Below are 21,614 nucleotides of genomic sequence, written 5' to 3' on the forward strand. Positions count from 1 at the left end.
ACAGGAAAGAGACCTTACTGGGGCACTGTGAAATCAATGCAATTGCAGAAAGACTGCATTGACCAAATAGATAGGTCATTTATGGATTTCTTATCATTACCCGAATCTCCCAAGCACACTAGCTTCTACCTAGCCTTAATTGTTCCCCAAATTAAACACCATTACAACCACTGACATGCTTATAAAGAGTATTTATAGTATTAAGATGCAACATTTTTCACAAAAAATTTGTGGTTTTGCAAGAACAGTGAGAACCACATAGCTGAACACTTTCTTAGAAAGCATTTTAAAAGGTGCCTGCATTGAGAAAGCTCAAGCTCACTGGAAAAATTATAAAATTCAATAGCTTGTCACCAATTGGGTCAGCATTTTCCTAAAGAGTAACCACAGGTTACAAAGGGAAATGCATGCTCAGCCAAAAATAAAGCCATGTTGAATGTGCCAAGCATTCAACTTCTTAAAAGACAGCTATTTTCTTCAGGTTTGAATATCCTTCTGAGACCTCATCCACTGCTGTGTTAACATAGTTAGCTGAAGGCTCATCAACTGTTTCAGCAACCTCAAATTCGGTAGGAGATGAGCAATCTGGAATGGAATTGTCCATTTTATTATGCAACATTTGCTGAAGTCTCTTAATACCTATAAGAAAGAAGCAATAGTTTAGACTTATTTTCAAAGAACCCCAGCAGAAGCTTTTACAAGTATGATTTTGATGGTACCACATTTATCTGGAGGCTCAGGATGTCTCAAAAGGGGCTGCAGTAGTACAATTCTGATCACTCTTGACCCCATCTTTGAAGGAACATTTCACTGCATCTTAGGGCTAAACCCTCTTGTGTACGCCTCTTAGGCTTATTTTAGTGCCAAGTATACAAACAATCTGGACCTGCATATGGAGCCTCACTACACTCCACATGCACAAGGAGTCTCACATAGTTGCATTTCCCAAGCGAGCAAGGCGGACCAAATATCCTTTGGCAGAGTGCTTTGTAGGACAATGTTGAGTAAATCATATTGTGTAAATGTGTTCATGGCTCCAGCACAGACTACACAAAATTATGTATTTGCTGGATATTTTCATTGATTTTATTGAGCTATGAATATGACAAGATTATATTTTTAATACAGGTTGTGTCTCCGCATCTGCAGGGGTTCAGTTCCCAGAACCCCAGTTCCCAGAATCCCTGTGGATGCAGAAAATTGTGTTAAATGAAATCCATTTACTCAGAGGTTTAAAAATAGCCTCACCATTGTAATGTGGGACAGCAGCAGTAGGCAGGCAATCACTCTCTCTCTCTCTCTTCAGGGGCTTAGAACAGCTTAGTTTCAGTTCACTTAGAGGCAAGGGACCCATTCCTTCCCACTGGAGCTGGAGAGAATGCAAAGCAGAAGTGATTGTCACATCTGCTTTGCATTCTTTTGAGCACTCCAGTTAGGTTATTTTTAAACCTCTGAATAAAGGGAAGTTTTTCCTTTAACTTAAAAGACCCTTCTCACTGCATTAAGATAAAACTGCAGGTGAAAAATCCATAGATAATTAGGTTATATCTGTGTAAGCCCCCTAGAGCACCACAGTGTGTGTGGGGGGAGGGGAAAACAGGACAGAAGTTGATAAAATTAAGAAAAAAATCATTCCTTGTTAGCCTGAAAGTACATTGGCCCTCATCTAGCTGCAGTAAATGAGGAGCATTCAGAAGACTAAAGTGGCTCAACCATGAGGCAACCTGAAACGATCAGGTGGAACAGCAGGGAAGAGGAGTGGAACAGGGACGCTGTACGGCATGGCCTTCTATAAGTAAAGGGATGGGAGTGGGCACATACTTGTTCATTCAGTCTCCATGACAGAGGTGTATGTGTACCCAGAGTGCAGCAGGACTCAGGCAGCATGGGGACCTTCCCCACAAGTAACTCATCAAATAAATGAAACTTACATAAGCATATCTTATCTATAGAATCTGAGAAGACCAGTCTAAACCATCCAGGTTCATAACAGCAGAAGGCTTTCCCAGGACTAATGAGAAGCTTTTCATCAAGAAGCTTCCACCACAAATCAATTTCGGCTTCAAATGTCTGTGACTTTAAGAACTGAGAAGATATAAAGATATACATTAATGATATGCCATATAAAACCACATATATTACCATAACAAACAGGCACTTTCCTTGACAAATTCAAAAAGGTCAGGACTATGAACACTTCCGCTGAAGGCACATGGAGACCTCTGTATTCAGTTACTTTTGCCAAGCCCATTATACAGCACAAAACTAAAATATTTTTAGGACATGACGCAATATTATCCAAAACTATTTTGTACATACAACTACTTTACACATTATTCTTGTAAGGCTGTAACCCTATGTGAAATTAGGAGCAAACCTCACTGAATTTCTCACTAAGTCAGCTTGCATAGACTTGGATTATAAGTCAGTTTTTTGCAGCCAATAGATTCTTTCCCGACAGAATTACCACCATTTTAATATTAGAAGAGTCCTTGTTGGCAACCTTCAGTCTCAAAAGACTATGGTATCGCACTCTGAATGGTGGTTCTGGAACAGCATCTAGTGTGGCTGAAAAGGCCGATTCGGGAGTGACAATCCCTTCCACACTGGGAGCAAGTACAGTCTGTCCCTGGTCTGTCTCCCTGGCTATGGGCCTTCCTTCTTTGCCTCTTTGCCTCAGACTGTTGGCCAAGTGTCTCTTCAAACTGGGAAAGGCCATGCTGCACAGCCTTTAGAAGAGCCTATTAGCCTTCTAATAGAGCCTATTAGAAGAATATTGAGCACTAAAGACAGACATCACAATCTACCAGCAATTTTAGTGAGAACTTTAGGGAAGTCCTTCACATACTTTAAACTATATTCAATAATCTTCCTTGTCATTTTATTAGACAGACACTGTTTCATTGTAATAGTCTGGTTAAACAAAATCAAAGTGACTTCAGCTATCTTTCTGCATAAATTAGTACAGTGATTCAACACAAATGTTACCAGTATCCATTGGACACTACAGAACAAAACACCCTTAGATAATGTAGTTTGGCAGCTATGTGGGAGACTCTGGAAGTCTCAAATCCAAGATTCACTTCATCTACAAATTCACTAGGAGGCCTTAGACAAGTCACTATAGGGCGGCCTCCTATCCATGGATTCACTTATCAACAGATCAGGTCTAAGGCTCCCCCCAGTGCACACCCCCTCTGGAGGCAAGGGGAGTCCATCAGAGGGCTTCCCTGGGCCTCCTAATGCCTTATAAGACATTAAAAACGTCACTTCCAGTTTCACAGAGAAACCAGAAGTTGTGTTTCTTTCTTTACCTTAAGGTTCAGTCAGAGTCCGGCAGAGGCAGCTCAGAGGACCCACCGGAGGCGAGGGGAGCAGTGCTCGCCTGTATCTGTGGTTTCACTTAGCACTGGGGGGTTGTAAAATGGAACCCCCACAGATACGGGGCCACACCTGCATTCTCTCAATCTCGACTCCCCATTGGCAATGAGGATATCACAATTGCTTTAACTTAAAGGTACATTTTAAGGACTGCTTTGAGCATTTGAAGCACTGTCAATACAGAGTATTATTAAAAGCTACATGTTAGCAATCAGCAACAGCACTTTTCTTGGGTTCACTCTCCTTGTACACTCCAAATGCTTTACTTACTTTTCTGAAGTCAGCCCATACGTATAATCCTCCTGAACTTTTTAGCACTGGGGGGTTGTAAAATGGAACCCCCACAGATACGGGGCCACACCTGCATTCTCTCAATCTCGACTCCCCATTGGCAATGAGGATATCACAATTGCTTTAACTTAAAGGTACATTTTAAGGACTGCTTTGAGCATTTGAAGCACTGTCAATACAGAGTATTATTAAAAGCTACATGTTAGCAATCAGCAACAGCACTTTTCTTGGGTTCACTCTCCTTGTACACTCCAAATGCTTTACTTACTTTTCTGAAGTCAGCCCATACGTATAATCCTCCTGAACTTTTTAGAACAGGTATTCCTAGTTCTGCAAGACCATCCACAAGAGTGTTCTGTGCTTCTTTAAGTCTTCTTTTATTGGTTGGGAAAAATACATTATTTAGCCATTCTGTCAAAATGAGAACACAAATGCAACAGTTTTGTTTTGCTTTTGTATTATTCAGCTACAGTTGCAGTTTGTGGAATCCTAATTCATGTCTGAGATTATTTGACTACCTAACTTGTTAACTCTTTGCAGATATTGAAGACCACATACTGTCCTAATGGCCAATTCATAAACAAGGTAGTTGGATAAACAAGGCAAAGAGGGTACAATTCAGTTGCAAAACTTGCCACTGGCTTCAGAAATATTTGGATTGAATTCAGCATTGTTTATTTAATGTCACTGATACTTGCGAGTACATCGTTAATCCCAGATGAGATGTTCACTCCAAGTTAACCCAATCATTGGACTGGCAAGATATTGATTTTACCAAGCACAGGAAAGGAAGTGGAATTGGACTTTCCTACAGCAGGAATGCATATAGTGTTGGACTAGAGTTCTTTACTTAGATGTAGGGCCTAATCCCATTGGGATGCTACACCGCTGGAACTAGCATTCCAGAGCTGCATTGTGCTTTATGTCTGTCACAAGAGGCAAGATGCCACAGAATGCAGCTGGGCTATAAGCAGCAAGTAGCCAGCGGCCCATCATGGAACCCTGGCATCAGGAAGTCAGCATGGGGAGAGGGCAGAACACAGTAGAGCAGATCAAGGCTAGGAAGGGGGTGGTATAAGCAGCAACAGCGCTATCCTCTCAGCCTTCCTGGGACAACTAAGACTTGCACCATTTAAATCACTGGGGCAGATCCAAGTATTTATTCAAAATATTTATCTCCCGCCTTTCCCATGCTGAAGCAAATGCCCAAGGCAGCTAATGCCCAAGGTGTAGACCCATTAAGTCAGTGAAGACTTACCCTCAGGCAAGGGAACATACCTTCTCTTGCCCAATGGAGACCTCCAGGACTGACCCCCTGCAGGATGCAGTGCATGCTCTGGTGGCACAGCTGCATTGGTGGGGGTGGGGAAATTTTAGTTTTGGTTAGACTATTTGATATTATATGCCTATTAATGTTTTGTGAACTGCTTTGTAAGCTTTCTTGTTGGAAAGCAGAATATTTGTAATAATAATAGCCTTTTATTACTATTTACCACATTTTATCCCACCCTTCCTCCATGAAATTCAGGATGTCTCCCCTGCACACACACACACACACACACACACACACACACACACACACACACACACATGTTGTTCCTCAAGTTTAACTAACCTCTGTCACTAAGGAATTGGCTAAGAACATGTTGTACGGGTCCAGGACATCCATGGAACATAGCCAGCTGATTAACAGCTTTCCTAATTTCATGATTTCTGGTATATAGCACTCCAACTCTGATACCACACATGCCAAAATCCTTGAGCGGGAGAGAATAAAAGAAAAATGATAATTAATATACCCTTAAAAAGCTAACAAGCAAAGCAAATTTCTACCTAAATTTGCACTATTCAGAACAAATGGAAGAAAACAAATCAATCTGCTCCATTTCTCTCTTGTGATAATGTGTTTTAATAAAACCTGAGAGTTTCTACACTGGTTTGTAAAGCAATTTGATGGAAGCATTAATTCATAAAAGTAAGGTTAACAATTAAAGGAGGAAAGTGAATCAGGCTTTTCCACTAGCAGCTTGGCCTGCTATACAGTTTATTTTACAATATTAATTCTTGCCTTTCCAATCCTGATGGGAAGCTCATTGGCATTAGAAATGGAACATTATACAATACAAAAAAATCAAATCCAAAGAACAACAATGGAGTGACAGAACAAAAAGACAACTCATCAACAACAGGCTAAGTGGAACATAAAGGTTTTAACTCTCCCAGGCTGCCACCACCAAAAGAGCAGTTCTAATTTCCAGCAGCAAGGAGCTCAACAAGCCCATTGTGGCAGAGGCAAAAAGTTTTCAATGAATGGATTAGTTATTGATCTTAAGCTTCCATATAAAGTTATCTTGGGGATGTAGGACAAATACTATGCCATCAGCCAGAAGTCTGAAAAGATGCAATTAAAATATACAAAATAAAGATTCCTATAGAGCAAAGTACAGTGAATCCTCAGTTTAATGAACTAATGGGGAAGGTAACTCATTCTAAGATGTCTGTTAATGCTGAATACCTGTTAAATTAGAATGTATTTATGGCAACACATGTGTGCAAAACATGTAACTAGTTTTACAGTAGGAGACAATGTTGTTCCAAACAACCCAATCCTAACTAAACCCCTGTGCAGTGATGCACCGGTAGAATGCAGAGTTTTGGCTGCTGGAGGTTCCCTCAGGGAAAGGGGACAATTGCCCCTTGCTCTGAGGTAAGCCCCAGCAGCCAGTACGGGTCAGTTTGGACCTGTGCCAGCAATATCGCTGGTGCAAGTCCACGTTCACCCATGCAGGAAGATCAGATCAAGAAGGGGGTTTGGATTTGGCGTGTGCTGTTGCTGAACCCCTCTTAGGCCCTATCCGCCCATTCCTATCTCCCTGTTCCACCCCCTGCACTTGGCTTACCTGCTCCAGCAGACCTCTCAACATCTGCCAGCATGCACAGGAAGGCTCCAGTCATCCTACCACATGCTGGCTGTTTGCACTTCTGCAAAGAACTTTATGATTGCTTTGTGGTGGCTGCACCAGTAGAATGCGAGTTCTGCTAATGCTACAGTTAGTTAGGGTTTGGCCAAAAGTCTGCTAAATCAAGGTCCATTAAACTGAGGAAATAGAATAGCCCTAATAGTTTCAAGTATTCTATTAAATTTTGAAGAAATACTGATAAACATTCATTACCTACCTTGCTAAATCCCCACATAAAGTGAGTCCGGTTTGGATCTGGTAAACTAAAAAGAAATTTTTCAAGATAATTAACATCTTTAACCATTACATCATTCTTCAGTCATAAGGACATTGATTACCCTGATCCAGCAAGGTTAGCTACAAGGCATGCAATGCCGATACAGAGCATATGTACAATACTGCAGCATCTACTGAAATGAATGAAGAAGTCTCTGGTATAGGAACTTGTGTGAGCACGTTAAGGGCATTAGGGTGGGAGTTGGATCAAAGAGACTAATTTTGCAGCTAGAGTGCAAATGAAGTTGACTAGCAGGAGATGTAGCATGAACAAAAGGAGGTACTTAACAAATTCAGTGGAATTTGTTGTCACAACACACGATGATGCCCACCAGTTTGGATGGCTATAGAAGGGGATTGGACTAATTCATGGAGGTCAGGTCTGTCAGTGGCTACTGGACATGATGGCTATGTGCTGCTACAGCTGCAGTGTGCTTCTGAATACCACCTGCAGGGGAGCAGTGGTGGGCTATGCCTTTCTCTCCTGCTTGTAGATTTCTAATTGGCAGCTGGTTGGCCACCTTGGGAAACTGGATGCTGGACTAGACAGGCCTTTGGCCTGAACCAGCAAGTTTATAGTAGGGTTGAAATATCATTTGGACAAGCTTATTTTAAAGCCAAATACATGTCAGAAACTATTTACATAGCACTCTAGATTCCAGCCGATATATCTGCAATCAGAGCAGGGCAAGGGCTTGCATGTCAAAGTAAGAAAACTGGCCAAAACCCTGCACCCTCAGGATAAAACTGCACTCCAGCACAACTCTAAGTCTTCCCATATATAAATTTGCAATAAAAGGCTATAATGTGATATAAACAACATGACAGGATTTTGGCGCACAATTTGTTGGATAGCCATTAAAAAACACAAAGCAATAGCAAGACAAACACCCTTATTAACTTTTAATAATCAGATGGTACCATATCCATAGTCATTGAATATTGTTTTAAAAGAATATGGAGTCAGCTAAGTGGTAGATTATTTATGCATAAAATTACAGATACAGAGAAAGATTAGCTGTGACCCACCTATAAAGTACAAACATCACACATTTGGCTTTTACAGCAGCAAGAGAACTTACCTATCAAAGCTAAGGATGCTTGTGAAAGTGGTATCATCATACACAGAAAGCATGTAAATTTCATCCATTATTACATGTAGTTTATACCTATATGCAGAAAGAGACACATGTAAGAAATCCTGGATGACTTTAAACACAGTACATGCCTTTATTACTGCAAACCACATTTTTTAAATTAAAGCAGCTCTTCCCAGCAGAATGTCAAGCAGTATTTTGCTCTTAAATATATGAAAATATCCAGAATGTCTTCAGTAAAGAATATATATTCCCCCAGCCATTAGTTTAACAAGAGCACCACCAGGAATTAAAACAAAATATTTTTATAAAAATTTTAGAAACTATTGTGCAAGTTACAGACTTAAGGACCTAAACATACACCATTTATTACATTGCCACAGCAAAAGCAACAAAACAAACTGTGTTCTTATTCCCAGTATTAGCAGGCATTCAGAAGCATACAATTGACATATCAGTTTCACATGAAATGGTTACTACAAATTTTCTTATATAATTAGGTTCATCAGACAAAACTACTTATAAAGTTTTGCCCAACTTAAGCTAAGACTGTGTACGAGTAAAGTTTTGTCCAATTCAAAACTTTTGAATTGAAAAAGTTTTGCCCAATTCAAGCTACAACTGTGTACAACTGTGTCTAGAGTAAGACCCACTAAACACAACAGAACTTACTTGGAAGTAAATGCACAGAACTGTGCTATAGGCTTTACAAGAATGGGTCCAAGGGAAAATAATTACATTTTAAAGTGTGACCCATATAGCAATGTGTGAGGCATAAGACGGTAAAGGCTTAAGAATGATGTATGCTTTAAGAAAAATAAAATTCATTCTTGTACCACATTGTTTTCTACAGACTGGCTGGAGAAAAAAAAATTCAGATCTCTAAGTCAGAGAACTCATTTCATAATAGGCCTTATTTCATAATAATAATTTCTGCTAAACATACTTTTCAAATCAAGATGTCTATCCATATTATACACTCTTACTACTACCGATTTTGGTAATCATCAGTTTTCACTTTTATGATATACTTTAAAAAACAAAGATATTCAGTTTTAGTCAAACAGGAACTCTTTTGTTTAGCAACATATAAAATCTATACCATCATAAGTCAGAAATAATTTACCAGTTTAACAGCACAATCCTATGCATGTCTACTCAGCAGTAAGTCCCACTGCATTCAATGGGGCTTACTCCCAGGAAAATGTGCAAAGGACTGCAGCCGCAAAGTATTTTTCACCCTCACCAATAATCATGCAAAGAATTAAAGCATAAATGCAATTTAAAAAGAATCTTAGGCACATATGTCAAATGAAATAAGGTGATTACCAAAAATCAGTTTTACAACTAACATATAAAAGGTATAACATCATAAAAAGGCAAAAGCCCAAACAAATAGCGCTAGGACTCAAACCTGTGCGCAAACTCTAGACATTCTTTCAGTAACTGTGCTGGGTAAATGTCCCCTAATGGATTGTGAGGGTTGATCAGGATTAATGCTCTGACTCGGATGTCCTGAAAAAAGAAAGACTGATAGTCGGAGACGCCAACATGACGTCAAACAACGGACCAGCAAGCCTGCGAAACTGCTATCCTTTCATAAAATATCAAGTAGTGAAGTTAACTGACTGCATAGGAGCATACACCTTCCTGTAACAGCAAGCCTCTGTAAACCAAAACTGTTCCACTATCACAGCAACATTTTTCACATTAATTCAAATGTTTCATTCAGCAAAAGCCAAAACTGACTCTTGGGTACATCAAAAGCATAAACAAACATTTAAATTCTCCTGATAAAGGCAGTTTTAAAAACAGCATGCACTAAACTCTACTATGTTATCAGCACCAAGTGATTGATCCAGGTTACACGGATATTCTGTTCCCAGGGACAGCATCTGCGTTTTCAAATGAATGCTGTCCCCAAGTGGAAGACACAACTGTGGAGCACAGCATCAGAGGTGAGAACTGCCAGCATACTCTCAGACATCCTGTAACCATGAATGCTGTCCACAGTTTCAGCATGTTTGAAAAGAGCCCTAGTAATACATTTATTACTTCCACTAGCAGAAAGCCAGTTTTGCTTACAGAAACACCATTTCCAACCTAGTGGAACAGTGCTGCATGATAAAGATGACCCAAATGCCACATAAATTATCCTGTTTCACAAGCTCTTGTATAAGACTGCCCAAAATCTTTTACGGCTAATTAATACCTATATATTTTGGTCACAGTGACATATTACAGTGCTATATGGCAAGAAGGTTTCTGATAGCACAATAGCTCACGGAACAGGACTCTTACATTTCTTCCATCAGCTCGCATTTCTTTACATTCAAGTCACCGAGTTCAACATTAAACCACTTTGAAAATCACAACAGCAGTTCCTCTTAGTTCAATTTCTTTTGACAATTCAGACAATTAGATTATCACTAGGACTTTGGAAAGAGGTTTTACTGATTATATTGTACTGCCAGTCTGATTGTGTCTTCTATAAACACTGAATGTTCATATTTGTGTCTAATTTAATCAGCAATAATTTAGAGAGCTCATCAAAACTATGTTGCAACTCCAGTTTGTAAGAAAAATATTTATACATGCACCAAATATATAGGGAATAATGGAAAAACTAGAATCTGTTTTATTAAACTAACATTACTACCATTTCATTAGATATTTATGTTTAGAATTCTGAAGTACATATAATATGGAAAAACTGTCCTACAATCAAGTTTTTCTTGTAACCTTAAATAAGACAAAACACAGAAAAATGTTAAATATGGTACCAAAGTGGCTACTGCTGCATCCTGTGGCCCTGCGGCAGGTGGGAAGCCCCAAGCCCTGCAATGGGGTGTCTCAATTCTGTGCCAGCTATTTTGCCGGCACAGAGACTCCGTGCAAGACCTTCTGGCCCAACACAAAGTTCAGGAGCCAGCAGAGCATAGCCCACCCACTCCCAACCCGGCTCTTCCCCCCATCCTGGAATGCCTCCCCCCATGGCTTCCCAGAGCTCTTAACTAGCTCTGGGTGGCGTCCGGCCAGTGCCAATACTGACTTGGCACAGGCTGTCACAGGCCTTAAGGCACATTTGTGACAACAGCACCAGCAGTACACTTGTACCACCAGTGCTGAAGAGCTCAGGGTTGAGTTTTCAAACTTCCTAGGACAAGGCAATCTCATAGCCAAGAAAAAAAACATCTGAGAAGCTGGAACATTGTTTTGGACAGTAAAGCAAGTTTCCAGAATAAGATACTACGTGTCTATGGTATCTTATCCCTTTTGGTCAAACTGTGCTCATGACATAAATATTGGACACATTTGCCATCTTACATTTTCAACAAGCTACAATTCAAATCACCTAAACATTTTCACTGGAGTGTACACATGAAGAATAGCATCCAGAGCTTTAGCACATTGGAGCCCCATTGGCATGCCTTCTGGGAACAAGAGTTCTGCTTCTGCAAGGACCCTTTGCATGAATGAAACTCTCCTCTTGTTCACAGATGGCACTTGTGGCAATAGGGGACTACTATGATAAAGCTCTGAATGCTACCCCCTTTTTAAGCTAAAATCATGACTTGAGCTTGGTTAAAGACAATCCTACCTGTTCCTGGGCTCTGTGAAGTGCAGTCTCTAATTTTTCAATTGTAAGCTGAAAAGGTCGACTCCCTTCATTAGACACCTATGTAAGAATTTAAATAATTTTGAAATACTGTATAATCTTAGAAGGAACTTCTTTCTGTAATAAAAAACATGCCTTAGGAGGCATGTTTAAGGTGACAAGGGAAGCAGCAAGATCAACAAATGAGTAATGGTTGCACACTCAGTACTGCAGTTATGGAACTTTTTCTTCTTTGTATTATTGAATGACGAATAGGAAGCTCAATGCAGATGCTTCCTTTTCATCCCATTTCTGGTGGGAGACAAAGATGGTTACGAAAGTACCACTATTCTTTCAGAATATATGAATCAAGTCCCAGTACCTTCAGTGATGGTTGTAATGTTACAATAGGACTGTTTACTGTCTGTAATTGACAAAAGACATAAAGAGATGGGCAGCCCAATCCTAACCTACACTAGAACAGGCAGGCTGACTGGCCTGTGCTGTATCCAGCACAGGTTAGGAGGTGGCTTGAGGTCATCTCTGGGTAAGGGGGTATTTTTATCCTTACCCCACATAAAGCCCCAGCCACCTCTATGGGGCTACTTGGATCTGCGCTAACAAAAACATTTGTGCAAATCCAAGCAACCTGTGTTAAAGCTGCTTGGCCCATGGACAGGGGTTAGGATTCAGCTTGCACTGCTGTGGCCAATAACACCCCCCTCCCAGCCCAATCAACCTCCTGTTCCACCCGACTGCTACCCTTTCTCACCCCCTGTGCCCGCATGCCTGGGATGGCACAAACTTACCCCTTTGGGGGTTGGATCTGGGCTCCTTGATCCGGCACTGGCCTTCATGCTGGCCCAGCCAACTACCAAGTCAGAGTGAATGTGCTTTATAGCAAGTTTGCAACACTTGGGAGCCAGCACAGGGGGGCGTGCACTGCCTCAACCAGCGCTCTGGACTGCAATCTAAAAGGATTTACAGCACAATCCTGTGCATGTCTACAGTAAGTCCCATTGTGTTCAATGGGAAAGTGTGGATAGGATCACAAGCTTAAAAATCTAAATTCATACTTCGCAGGATGACATATACCAAATCTGCAGCTATAGATTTGGGCATGAGACAAAGCAAGCAATATACATGTTCCAGGAAGCAAATTATACAGTCCTGCCAAAATATTTTAACATGACCAGGAGAATTAGACAAGAAGGAGATATCTAGAGTTGAGCCTCCATTGTTGTTTCAAGTAGTTTCTAGGCTGTTTTGTTGCCTCCACTGCATGTTACTGTGAATTGAAAACTATAAATCTTAATGCAAAATTATGAAGCATATATTTAGTAAAATGAAGTTTTACCTCACTGAATAAGGGCACATGAACTGGTTGCATTTCACCGTATAGCCAGGTTTTGGAATTTATACCACCATAATATGGAGTAGGAATTAGGTACCCATCTACAACAAGAACGCACAATAAGATTTACTTTGAGGGGGAAAGTATTTTACTAATGGTAATTTAGTTATATGTTTTCATTTTATAATCATCGCACACACATATCTTTAGGCAGCTATTTTCAAAATCTCATTATCACATTCTTTAAAAGAGTGCCACTAGGATAGAAGAAAATATTGTGTTAACTAGTCCTAATTCTGTCCTGTTGCTAAGCAAATCCTATTACTGGCACACTAAAAAAAAAGTATTGATGCACAAAAGGATTTAAATGGGTGTTTTGATCCTGTTCCAACTCCTTTCACTTATCATTAATGAGCTGTTAAAAAGTTTCCTACAAATATGTTTAGTTTGCCATTGACAAGGGAAGAAATGCACACCGTTTCATTTATGTAGTAGGAACCTCACTGTCTAAAAGTATATCCTCTTCTAGTGGCACATGAAACTGTTTTCATATTTGACCAGAAATATCAACCCTGACATGACAGCCAATATCAGCCCAAAGAAAAAGGTTTTGCTCATCTTAAAGATGCTTAGACACTAGCTATCAGCACATAACTATCAAAGTGCTAAAGAACTGTGTTCTTACCTCCAGGATCACACAACACAGCTGAAAGAGTAGCAAAGACAGCACAGCAGCCATTCATTACAATAACCTAGAAGACCAAGACCAATACTTACAATTAGCAAAACTACCAAACCACTTGACATTAATGTTTATGTATGTAGACAAGCTTAATCCATTTTTGTCTAGCCCACAGGTGTACACATTTGGTTACTGTTGCGTATATGCAACATTGGGCAGAAATGGCTTAAGACTAGCATAACATGTCCAGGTGTCAATGGCTCAAACAAATTCTAAAAACTGAACCACTATAAACATCAGTATGCAGCAAATCATTTTATTTATTTATTAGATTTGTATTCCGCCTTTCTCCCCAAAGGGCACCCAAGGCGGCTGAGGATAATTTATCCTCTACCTGCCACCTGGGCTATATACATAAAAGCTATATATGTGGCTTGTATTAAATTGTATCCTGGCATTCAGAAGCATAATTATAATTACGTCTGGTTGCCATAATTTCTGCTGGTTCAACATTCCAAGTTGAACCAAGAGACTAACCAGTTAACCATTCAGCAGTTCCAACTTCCTGAGGCTACTTCCAACTGACTGAGTGATTTTCCCTTTTACAAGCCAAGAAATGACAATATAAAAAGACACTGGAATCGGCACATATATCTTCCAATGTGCCTGGACTACATGTTTTAAGTTGGGAGTTCATCTGAATAGCTGAAGTTAGCAATCTCCCCCCCTCTTAGATATGAAAAGACCAACTCCTGATATTATAATAATAATAATAATAATAATAATAATAATAATAATAATAATAATAATAATAATAAACAACTTTATTTCTATCCCGCCCTTCTCCCTAAAGGGACCCAGGGCGGCTTACAACATATAAAAACAGATTAAAACATAATTTAACAAACAGATAAAAACATATTAAAAACACATTAACAGAAACCATAAAAACAGTAGTCAGATAAAAGTCAGAATAAAAAGAGCATAAAACAGCAGTTCATAGAAGAATCAGGCCTGTAAAAAAGCAACTAAAAGATGTATAAAAGATGTTAAAAAGACCATGAAGTCAGAAGGCTTGTTTAAACAGCAAGGTCTTCAGGCCTCGCCGAAAAGTCTCAAGAGAGGAAGCCATTCTCAAGTCAAGGAGAAGGGAGTTCCATAGTGTTGGTGCCACTACTGAGAAGGTCCTGTTTCTTGCCGCCGTCCCACGTACCTCCTTAGGTGGCGGCACTTGTAAAAACGCCTTCTCTGATGACCTAAGAGGACGAGCCGGATTGTACAGGAGTAGGCGATCTCTAAGATACCCTAGCCCAGAGCAGTATAGGGCTTTAAAGGTCAAAACCAGCACCTTGAATTGGGCCCAGAAATGAATGGGCAGCCAATGTAGCCCCCAGAGAAGCGGACTGACAGAGTCAAACCGCCTAGCTCCAGTGACCACACGGGCTGCCGCATTCTGCACTAATTGCAGTGTGCACCAATTTACATACTGGTTCCATTCTGGAGGTTTGTCCAGAAGATGGAACGTATGCAGGTCAAATCAGCCAGCTCTTTCTGGCACAACACTTTTGCACTGTGCAAAAGTGCCAATGCAACCACTCACAACTTGGACGCACCAATTGTTCAATGAAAGTGAGAAACTGAAAAAATCTCCAAACTGGATATTTGCCTTTGTGATTATATCCAAGTCTAGGGTCATTAAACCATGTTTAAAAGAAGGGATTAATCATACTGTTGCTCCACAGGATGGCCAGCAAACCATTATTATTTGAGCTTATAATAGATCATAGTCATAAAGCAGCCTGGAAACTTATACAAGGTTATCCAAGCTCCCTCAAGAAAGGCAGAGTACAAGAAAAATTTTTATTAGGTACTTGTCTAAAACTATAGTCCGGTCTAAAACAGTTGTGACCAGCCTCTCAGTGTTGCAGACTGTGTTGTGAGATCGTAGGAAAGAGCCAACAATCCTTCACCGTAATAAAGACAAGGTATTATGATTTCTTACATTTTCTGGATCCAGTGCTGTTGGAGCGTTTGCGTATTCTGTAAGAAATCGGGCAATTTCTTCTCTGAAGCTAAAGTGTAAATTAAACACACTGAATCAGATCATTTACCGTAAAATAGGTTTATACATATGCATAGGATGTGACCACTTCAAAAGCTACATGATATGCTTAGTTCTGAGACAGCAAAGACATGATTTATCTATACTAATTTTAGCCTAAAATGTGTAACTCTAATGAAGAACATTTCTCCGAAAGCAACAAAACAGGAGTTTAACAGCTGCAATTTTAGTTTAGGACTGGCCTTTATTGATAGGCAATCCAATTCCATCCAGCGATGGCGCTGTGGGACCAGATGGCCCATGCTGTATCCAGTGCTGGGTTTGAGCAGGCTGAAGGTCTCCTTGGGGTAAGGGAACAACCCAATAGGGCTACTCAGACCAGTTAAATAGCTGACACAAGTCCAAGGAGTTCCATGCAGGGCTTCCAGCCCCAGGAGGGGAGATATGGAGGTCTCCTCTGCTGTTCCCACCCCCTCCTGAGCTTGAACCACACCCCTCTCCCACCTTCCCTACCCCCAAACCACCCCCTGCCACTGTTCCACCTTCCCCTGCCCCTGCAGTGCTCAGAGCAGTACAGGTGTGCGTCACTTAACAACAGGGGTATGTTCTCCTATTGTTATGTGATTGGGTCATTAAGTGAACATTCAGCCCAATCTAGTACCTTTGGTGTGTAAACAGAAACTCCCTGCCAGAAACTGCTTGCAGACTACAGGAGATAGATTGCCTCTTCTTTGCATTAAGAGCCTCCCTGTTGTGTAAACAGACACTCTGCAGCAGACTATGGGAGACCTGACTGTCTCATTAAGAGCCTCTGTTGTGCTTTGACCACCGTCAAATATTCAGTCCATCATTAAGCGGACGGTTGTTAAGCAACACACACTTGTACTCTAGCTCCAGCAGCAAATGTGTTTTACTGTACATTTGTGACACCTACTGCCAATGCAGGTGTTTATGTTATGTAGTTTACAAAACCAAACAGTCTAGGAATTAATCATACCTCTTGACCCCTTGCGTATCAGAATACTGCAGTAAGTGGGGCTCCAGATAATACATGTCAGGTTTTGTGAGCTGTCAAATATTTTTTAAAAAGAAACAATTCAAGACTTTTCCTGATATAAAATAGTCAGTTTTCACCAACAGATTTATTTTACATAAAAGTTTACATCACCTTTTTATTTGAAGAAAATAAAGCACACAATACACTGTACAAAGTTAGAAACACCAGTAAACATAACCAAACCACCAGTGAGGCAGTTAACTCAGAAGCATGGCCAGAGTGACTCCAAACAACCTGCACACCCAGTGAAAAAGAATGACCCTTCTAAAGGCAATAATGGACAGGGACAGGTCCAGGACCCAGGAGAAATCCTGGACACAACTGCAGAAAGGCCTGTTCTACACCCCCACAAACTTTACCACAGGCAGCAAAGGGACCTGATAAGGACCTGCTGAGATAACTAGCAGGCAGAACAGGGGTTGTATCAGGAATCAGTCAGGGTAGGCATTCGTTAAGGACCCACCTTGCCCAGCTGACCACTGAAGCTTCAACACTGGTGACAGTGGTAATTCCCAATGCACCATGAAGGGTGTGCAGGGGTTGCTGAGAAAGCCCAGTTCAGGTATTTGCATCAAGGCCTCCAGCAACCTGGCACCATCATGACAGTAGATACGTATTGAGTAAGATGGTACCCTGTGCTGATGCATGCATATTCTACTGGATTCATGCACGCACTACTTTTTATATTGCCACAGAGTTGGCAAAGTTAGTCAAGTTATATTCATTTTGATCATCCTAGTTGGAAACATGCATTCTTAGACCAAAAGAATCAAACAAAAGCAAGACTGAAAATAAAGAAGTCATATACTGCACTGACATAATTATATGCAACACAGGAGTCAGTCACCAATTCATTTGTCCATCATATAGCAAGAAAAGCGTGCCAAAGATTTTTTTTTCTGCTTGCCATATATTGGACCATTGATTTCAATGCACCAGCCCTATTTTTGTAGATTTAATATTATAAATGATGAAATTATTCAATAGGACATCAGTGTTACTAATTCAACCTACTAACCCAAACTTCAAAATTCTATAACCTACACTTACCCTTTCCTGTATTAAGTCAAAGCAAAGTTTATTCTCACTTGTTCCAAAATTCAAAATGCCCTGAAAATAAGAGTGATATATTAAATAGTGTGTTGAAAAATATGTTCTTAAATATGTTCTCCTATTTTTCTGTATCAAGGTTCACATTAAAATGTTTGCAGTAGACTCTCCTGACTAAAAACAAATGTCCAAACCTAGGTGTAGTAGATAAAAGGCAATACATTGTTACATATTTTGTATTATATAAAGCATATTAACAATAACTGACCTTTTGGGGAGTGCCCCTTCAGGTCCATCCCAAGAGGGCAAGTTCATATCTTAAGGGGTAGGACAGAACATTGTGTATTTACTTGGCAGATAGTAATCAGAAATTGAGACCAAGGAACTGTTTATAAGTTATGAGGCAGGATTATGGTTGCTTGTAGGAAGCAGAGAACAATAGGATCTTTGCCCTAATGCAGCGGTTTTCAAACTTTCAGGGAGAGTTTGAGCCGCTCTAAGTCCTTGCGGGGGTGGGGGGAAGGCAGTGATGTGATCCCCAAGTTCACATCACTCAGGGGGCTGCAGGGGCTTGGCTGGACTTACCAGAGCCTCCTGCAGCCACCTGGGGGTGCGGGGAGCCCTGCACAACCGACTGCAGGTCTCCCCAAAGCTTAAGTGAAAGTGGAGCGATTGTACCCTCCCCCACAAAAATGGAAGTGGAGTGCAATCACTCCACTTTCACTTCTTAAGCTTTGGGGAGCCCTGCAGACAGTCACGCAGGGCTCCCTGCACTCCCAGGAGGCTGCAGGAGGCTCTAGTAAGTCCAGCCAAGTCCCTGCAGCCTCCTGAGCAATGCAATCCTGGGGATCACATTGCTACCTCCTCCCTGCCCCCACCCCTTAAGAGGACAGAGGCTAGGGCCCTCAGGCTGGGGCATCACGACACCCCCATTTGAAAAGCCCTGCCCTAATATCTTTTAATATCTGCTAGATCCTGCAGACCCACGCTTGGGTCTGCTGTCAGCCAGATGGATCTTATTCAGGACCAAGAAGGGGTTAAAAGAGAAATCTGGGGCAGGATGATTCCATCAGAACAATCCCATCATGCTTCTGGCAACCTAGGTTGTGCCAATATCAATACTGCAATATTCAACTGCAATCAGGGCAGTGGAACTGGAAGCCGTTTTGGTGTAGTCAGAGGTTTTGTGTACCAACATCACAGTCCTGGCTGTAATAGTCTAGCTGGCTGGTAAGAATAGCTTACCAGCCAGAGGCATTGTGAATGTGTCTGCATTAGTTTACTTTAGAATAGCTGCATTGTGAATGTATCTGCATTAGTTTACTTTAGTTTCTTTGCTGCAATCCACCGTTATTGGCTTTTAGTAAAGATTTAGCCTGATGCTTTATTTAGATCTATATTTAATAAAGCTTGTTTAACATTGGTAAATGCCGACTCAGAGCGGCTCCATCCAGCATAAAAGAACCCATTCCTTTGGGTGGGCAGACTTGGAGCCCAATCCTATGAATGTCTACTCAGAACTAAGCCCCATAACTATATAAATTCAATGGGGCTTAATCCCAGTTAAGTATGATATGACTGCAGCCTTGGTTGGGTCAAGTTTGCACTTCTAACAAGTCTTCTTTACATAAAAGTGTTCCACTTGATAATTCTGCAGACCAGACTGTAACAGTCTGGCAAAAGGATTTCAGGTCAGGCGAGGTCAATGGATAATGACACCATCCCACTGGTACAAACTGGATTGAACTACCTCTGCTTGGACTGACAGTGGCATCCTAACACTGGACTCTTTCCAAAAAGCTGCTGTCACCACTGCCCCCTTCCAAAATGTCTGTCCTACTACAGCTTATTTATGTAGAAGCATCCTTCACTCCCTGACCTAGATTCAAAGCTACATATCAGCAGAAGCTCTTGAGAGCACCTAATTTCTTCCACTTTGCTCTCCATATCACCTTATTTTTCTGAACTCCAGACAAACCCCTCACCTGTGCACCACCAGGGACAATAAGCATCTCCTGCCTACTAGTTCCCATCTACCCCTCTTTCTTTTATCTTCATCCATCACCTCATGCTATCCATGAATCCAAAACACTTCACTTCCACATTCTTTTTCTGGTGTCCCCACCTAGTAATATTTTTCTTTATTGCCACAGCCCTGCCACAGTTACAAAACAACCCCTTTCCTTGCATATTATCAGTCCTCACAACCCATTTCCCCAGTATATCAATCAGTGCCCACCCGAATCCACCTAGAAGGCATACCAAATGCAACTGCCAGTCCCTGGATTGGGAGGCAGAACAAAACAGGAAGTGTGGAAGAGAGGGAAGGAATGATGCCAGGCCACATCTCCTCTTCTACTCTGTCTTCCAATCAAGGAGAAGAAGCAACAAAGGCAGGTGGGTGGACAGAAGAGGGAAACCCCTTGCAGGTTGCTGCAGCAACCACTTCAGCAGCCATATGGCTCATACCTACAGATTTTTTTTTTTTTTTGCAATTCCCCTCCCCAAAATTCCTTAATTAAAACAGCAAAACTGTGGTGTTAAGTGTTTTTATTCCAAGGGCACATTTTAATAAATCATACTTGCTTTGAAAAGGTACTAGGGAGGTGATATAGTGTCAGCAGATGCAACCAAAACATTATTTCTAACAGGAAAAGTATCTATTTTAATTTCTGGAAAATATCTTAAAACACCCTAAATGGGGTACTTTGTGTTTTTATTCATATATTTTGACCATTGGTCAAAAAGGGTGTTTTATTCCCAAAAAGTTACACCCAAAAAGTTGTTTTATTCAGGTATTTTGACACCCAAAAGGGCAGTGTGTTGTGTTTTTAGTCAGCTATTTTGAACCCAAAACGTGGTGTTTTGTGTTTTCAGTCAGGTATTTGGAAACCCAATAGATCGGTTCTCACAACCCTCCACACCAGCATCCCTCACATCACTACAAAACAGGTGCTGGGATGTGTGTGTGTGTATGTATGCGCTCGAAAATGCGTGTCAGGGGTTGCATCCTACCCCTCACCTTCTCCCCTCATATATCCTTGTCTCCCACAAGTGGGGGGGCACTTATATGTGTGTGTGAGCACGCGGCAGGGCTTGCATCCTACCCCTCACCTTCTCCCCTCACATATCACTGCCTCCCACAAGTGGGGGGGCACCTGTGTGTGTGTGGAGGGGGGTGAGCGGGCACGCAAGTCAGGGGCTGCAGCCGAGCCCTCGCCCATCACTGCCTCCCAAAAGTGGGGGGGTGGGCAGCAGACAGTCAACCGTCGCCCCTCCAGCCCCGACCCCTCCCCGGGCAAAGCCAGCCTGACGAGCCCGCCTCGACGCTGCTCGGACCACCTGCCGCGGCCTCACCTGCGGGTTGCGGTCCCCGTCAAAGGGGTCCCCGACGTACAGGGCGAAGCCCTCGTCCAGAAGCCCCTGGCCCCTGCCGGCGATGCGGGCTCCCCGCGCCGAAAGCCCCCGCTCGGCCACCGCCGCCTCCTCGCAGCTGGAAGGGTCCGCCATGGCAACGCCTGAGGGGGAGCGAGGCAGCACCGGCAGCAGCGCTCTCAGCTGGCCGAGCGGGCGGTGGGAGGGAGCGGCCGGCAGGCTTTTTGAACCCGCCCTGGCGGCCCCTTCCGCCCCGCCCCGCCCCGCCCCCTGGCGCTGCGGCGCGCTCGTGTCCTTCCCGCTCCGCTTGAGTGACGAGGCGGGAGGAGGTCCCGGGAAGCCCGGCTGCCCCTGCAGGAACGCCGAGGCTCAGGCCGCGCTCACAGCCCACGCCTGCCCACACTTTCCTGGGAGCAAGCCCCACTGAGAGT

The 21,614-nt window shown here is 42.0% G+C and overlaps 1 protein-coding gene across 1 annotated transcript; it reads right to left on the bottom strand.

Annotated features, from left to right (window-relative positions):
• Positions 1–433: 433 nt before the first annotated feature.
• On the bottom strand, positions 434–21,365 carry LOC136651610 (1-aminocyclopropane-1-carboxylate synthase-like protein 1). The gene is made up of 14 exons (XM_066628176.1): positions 21,166–21,365; positions 17,809–17,868; positions 16,699–16,769; positions 15,642–15,711; positions 13,643–13,709; positions 12,961–13,058; positions 11,607–11,684; positions 9,420–9,520; positions 7,991–8,077; positions 6,850–6,895; positions 5,288–5,429; positions 3,941–4,083; positions 1,932–2,085; positions 434–639 (listed from the first exon to the last, which is right to left on the bottom strand). The coding sequence occupies exons 1-14, from the start codon at positions 21,316–21,318 to the stop codon at positions 458–460; spliced, it is 1,452 nt and encodes a 483-aa protein (XP_066484273.1). The 5' UTR covers positions 21,319–21,365; the 3' UTR covers positions 434–457.
• Between the last annotated feature and the right edge of the window lie 249 nt (positions 21,366–21,614).

The sequence above is a fragment of the Tiliqua scincoides genome, chromosome 5 (genome assembly GCF_035046505.1).
Source record: "Tiliqua scincoides isolate rTilSci1 chromosome 5, rTilSci1.hap2, whole genome shotgun sequence".
Lineage (NCBI taxonomy): Eukaryota > Metazoa > Chordata > Lepidosauria > Squamata > Scincidae > Tiliqua > Tiliqua scincoides.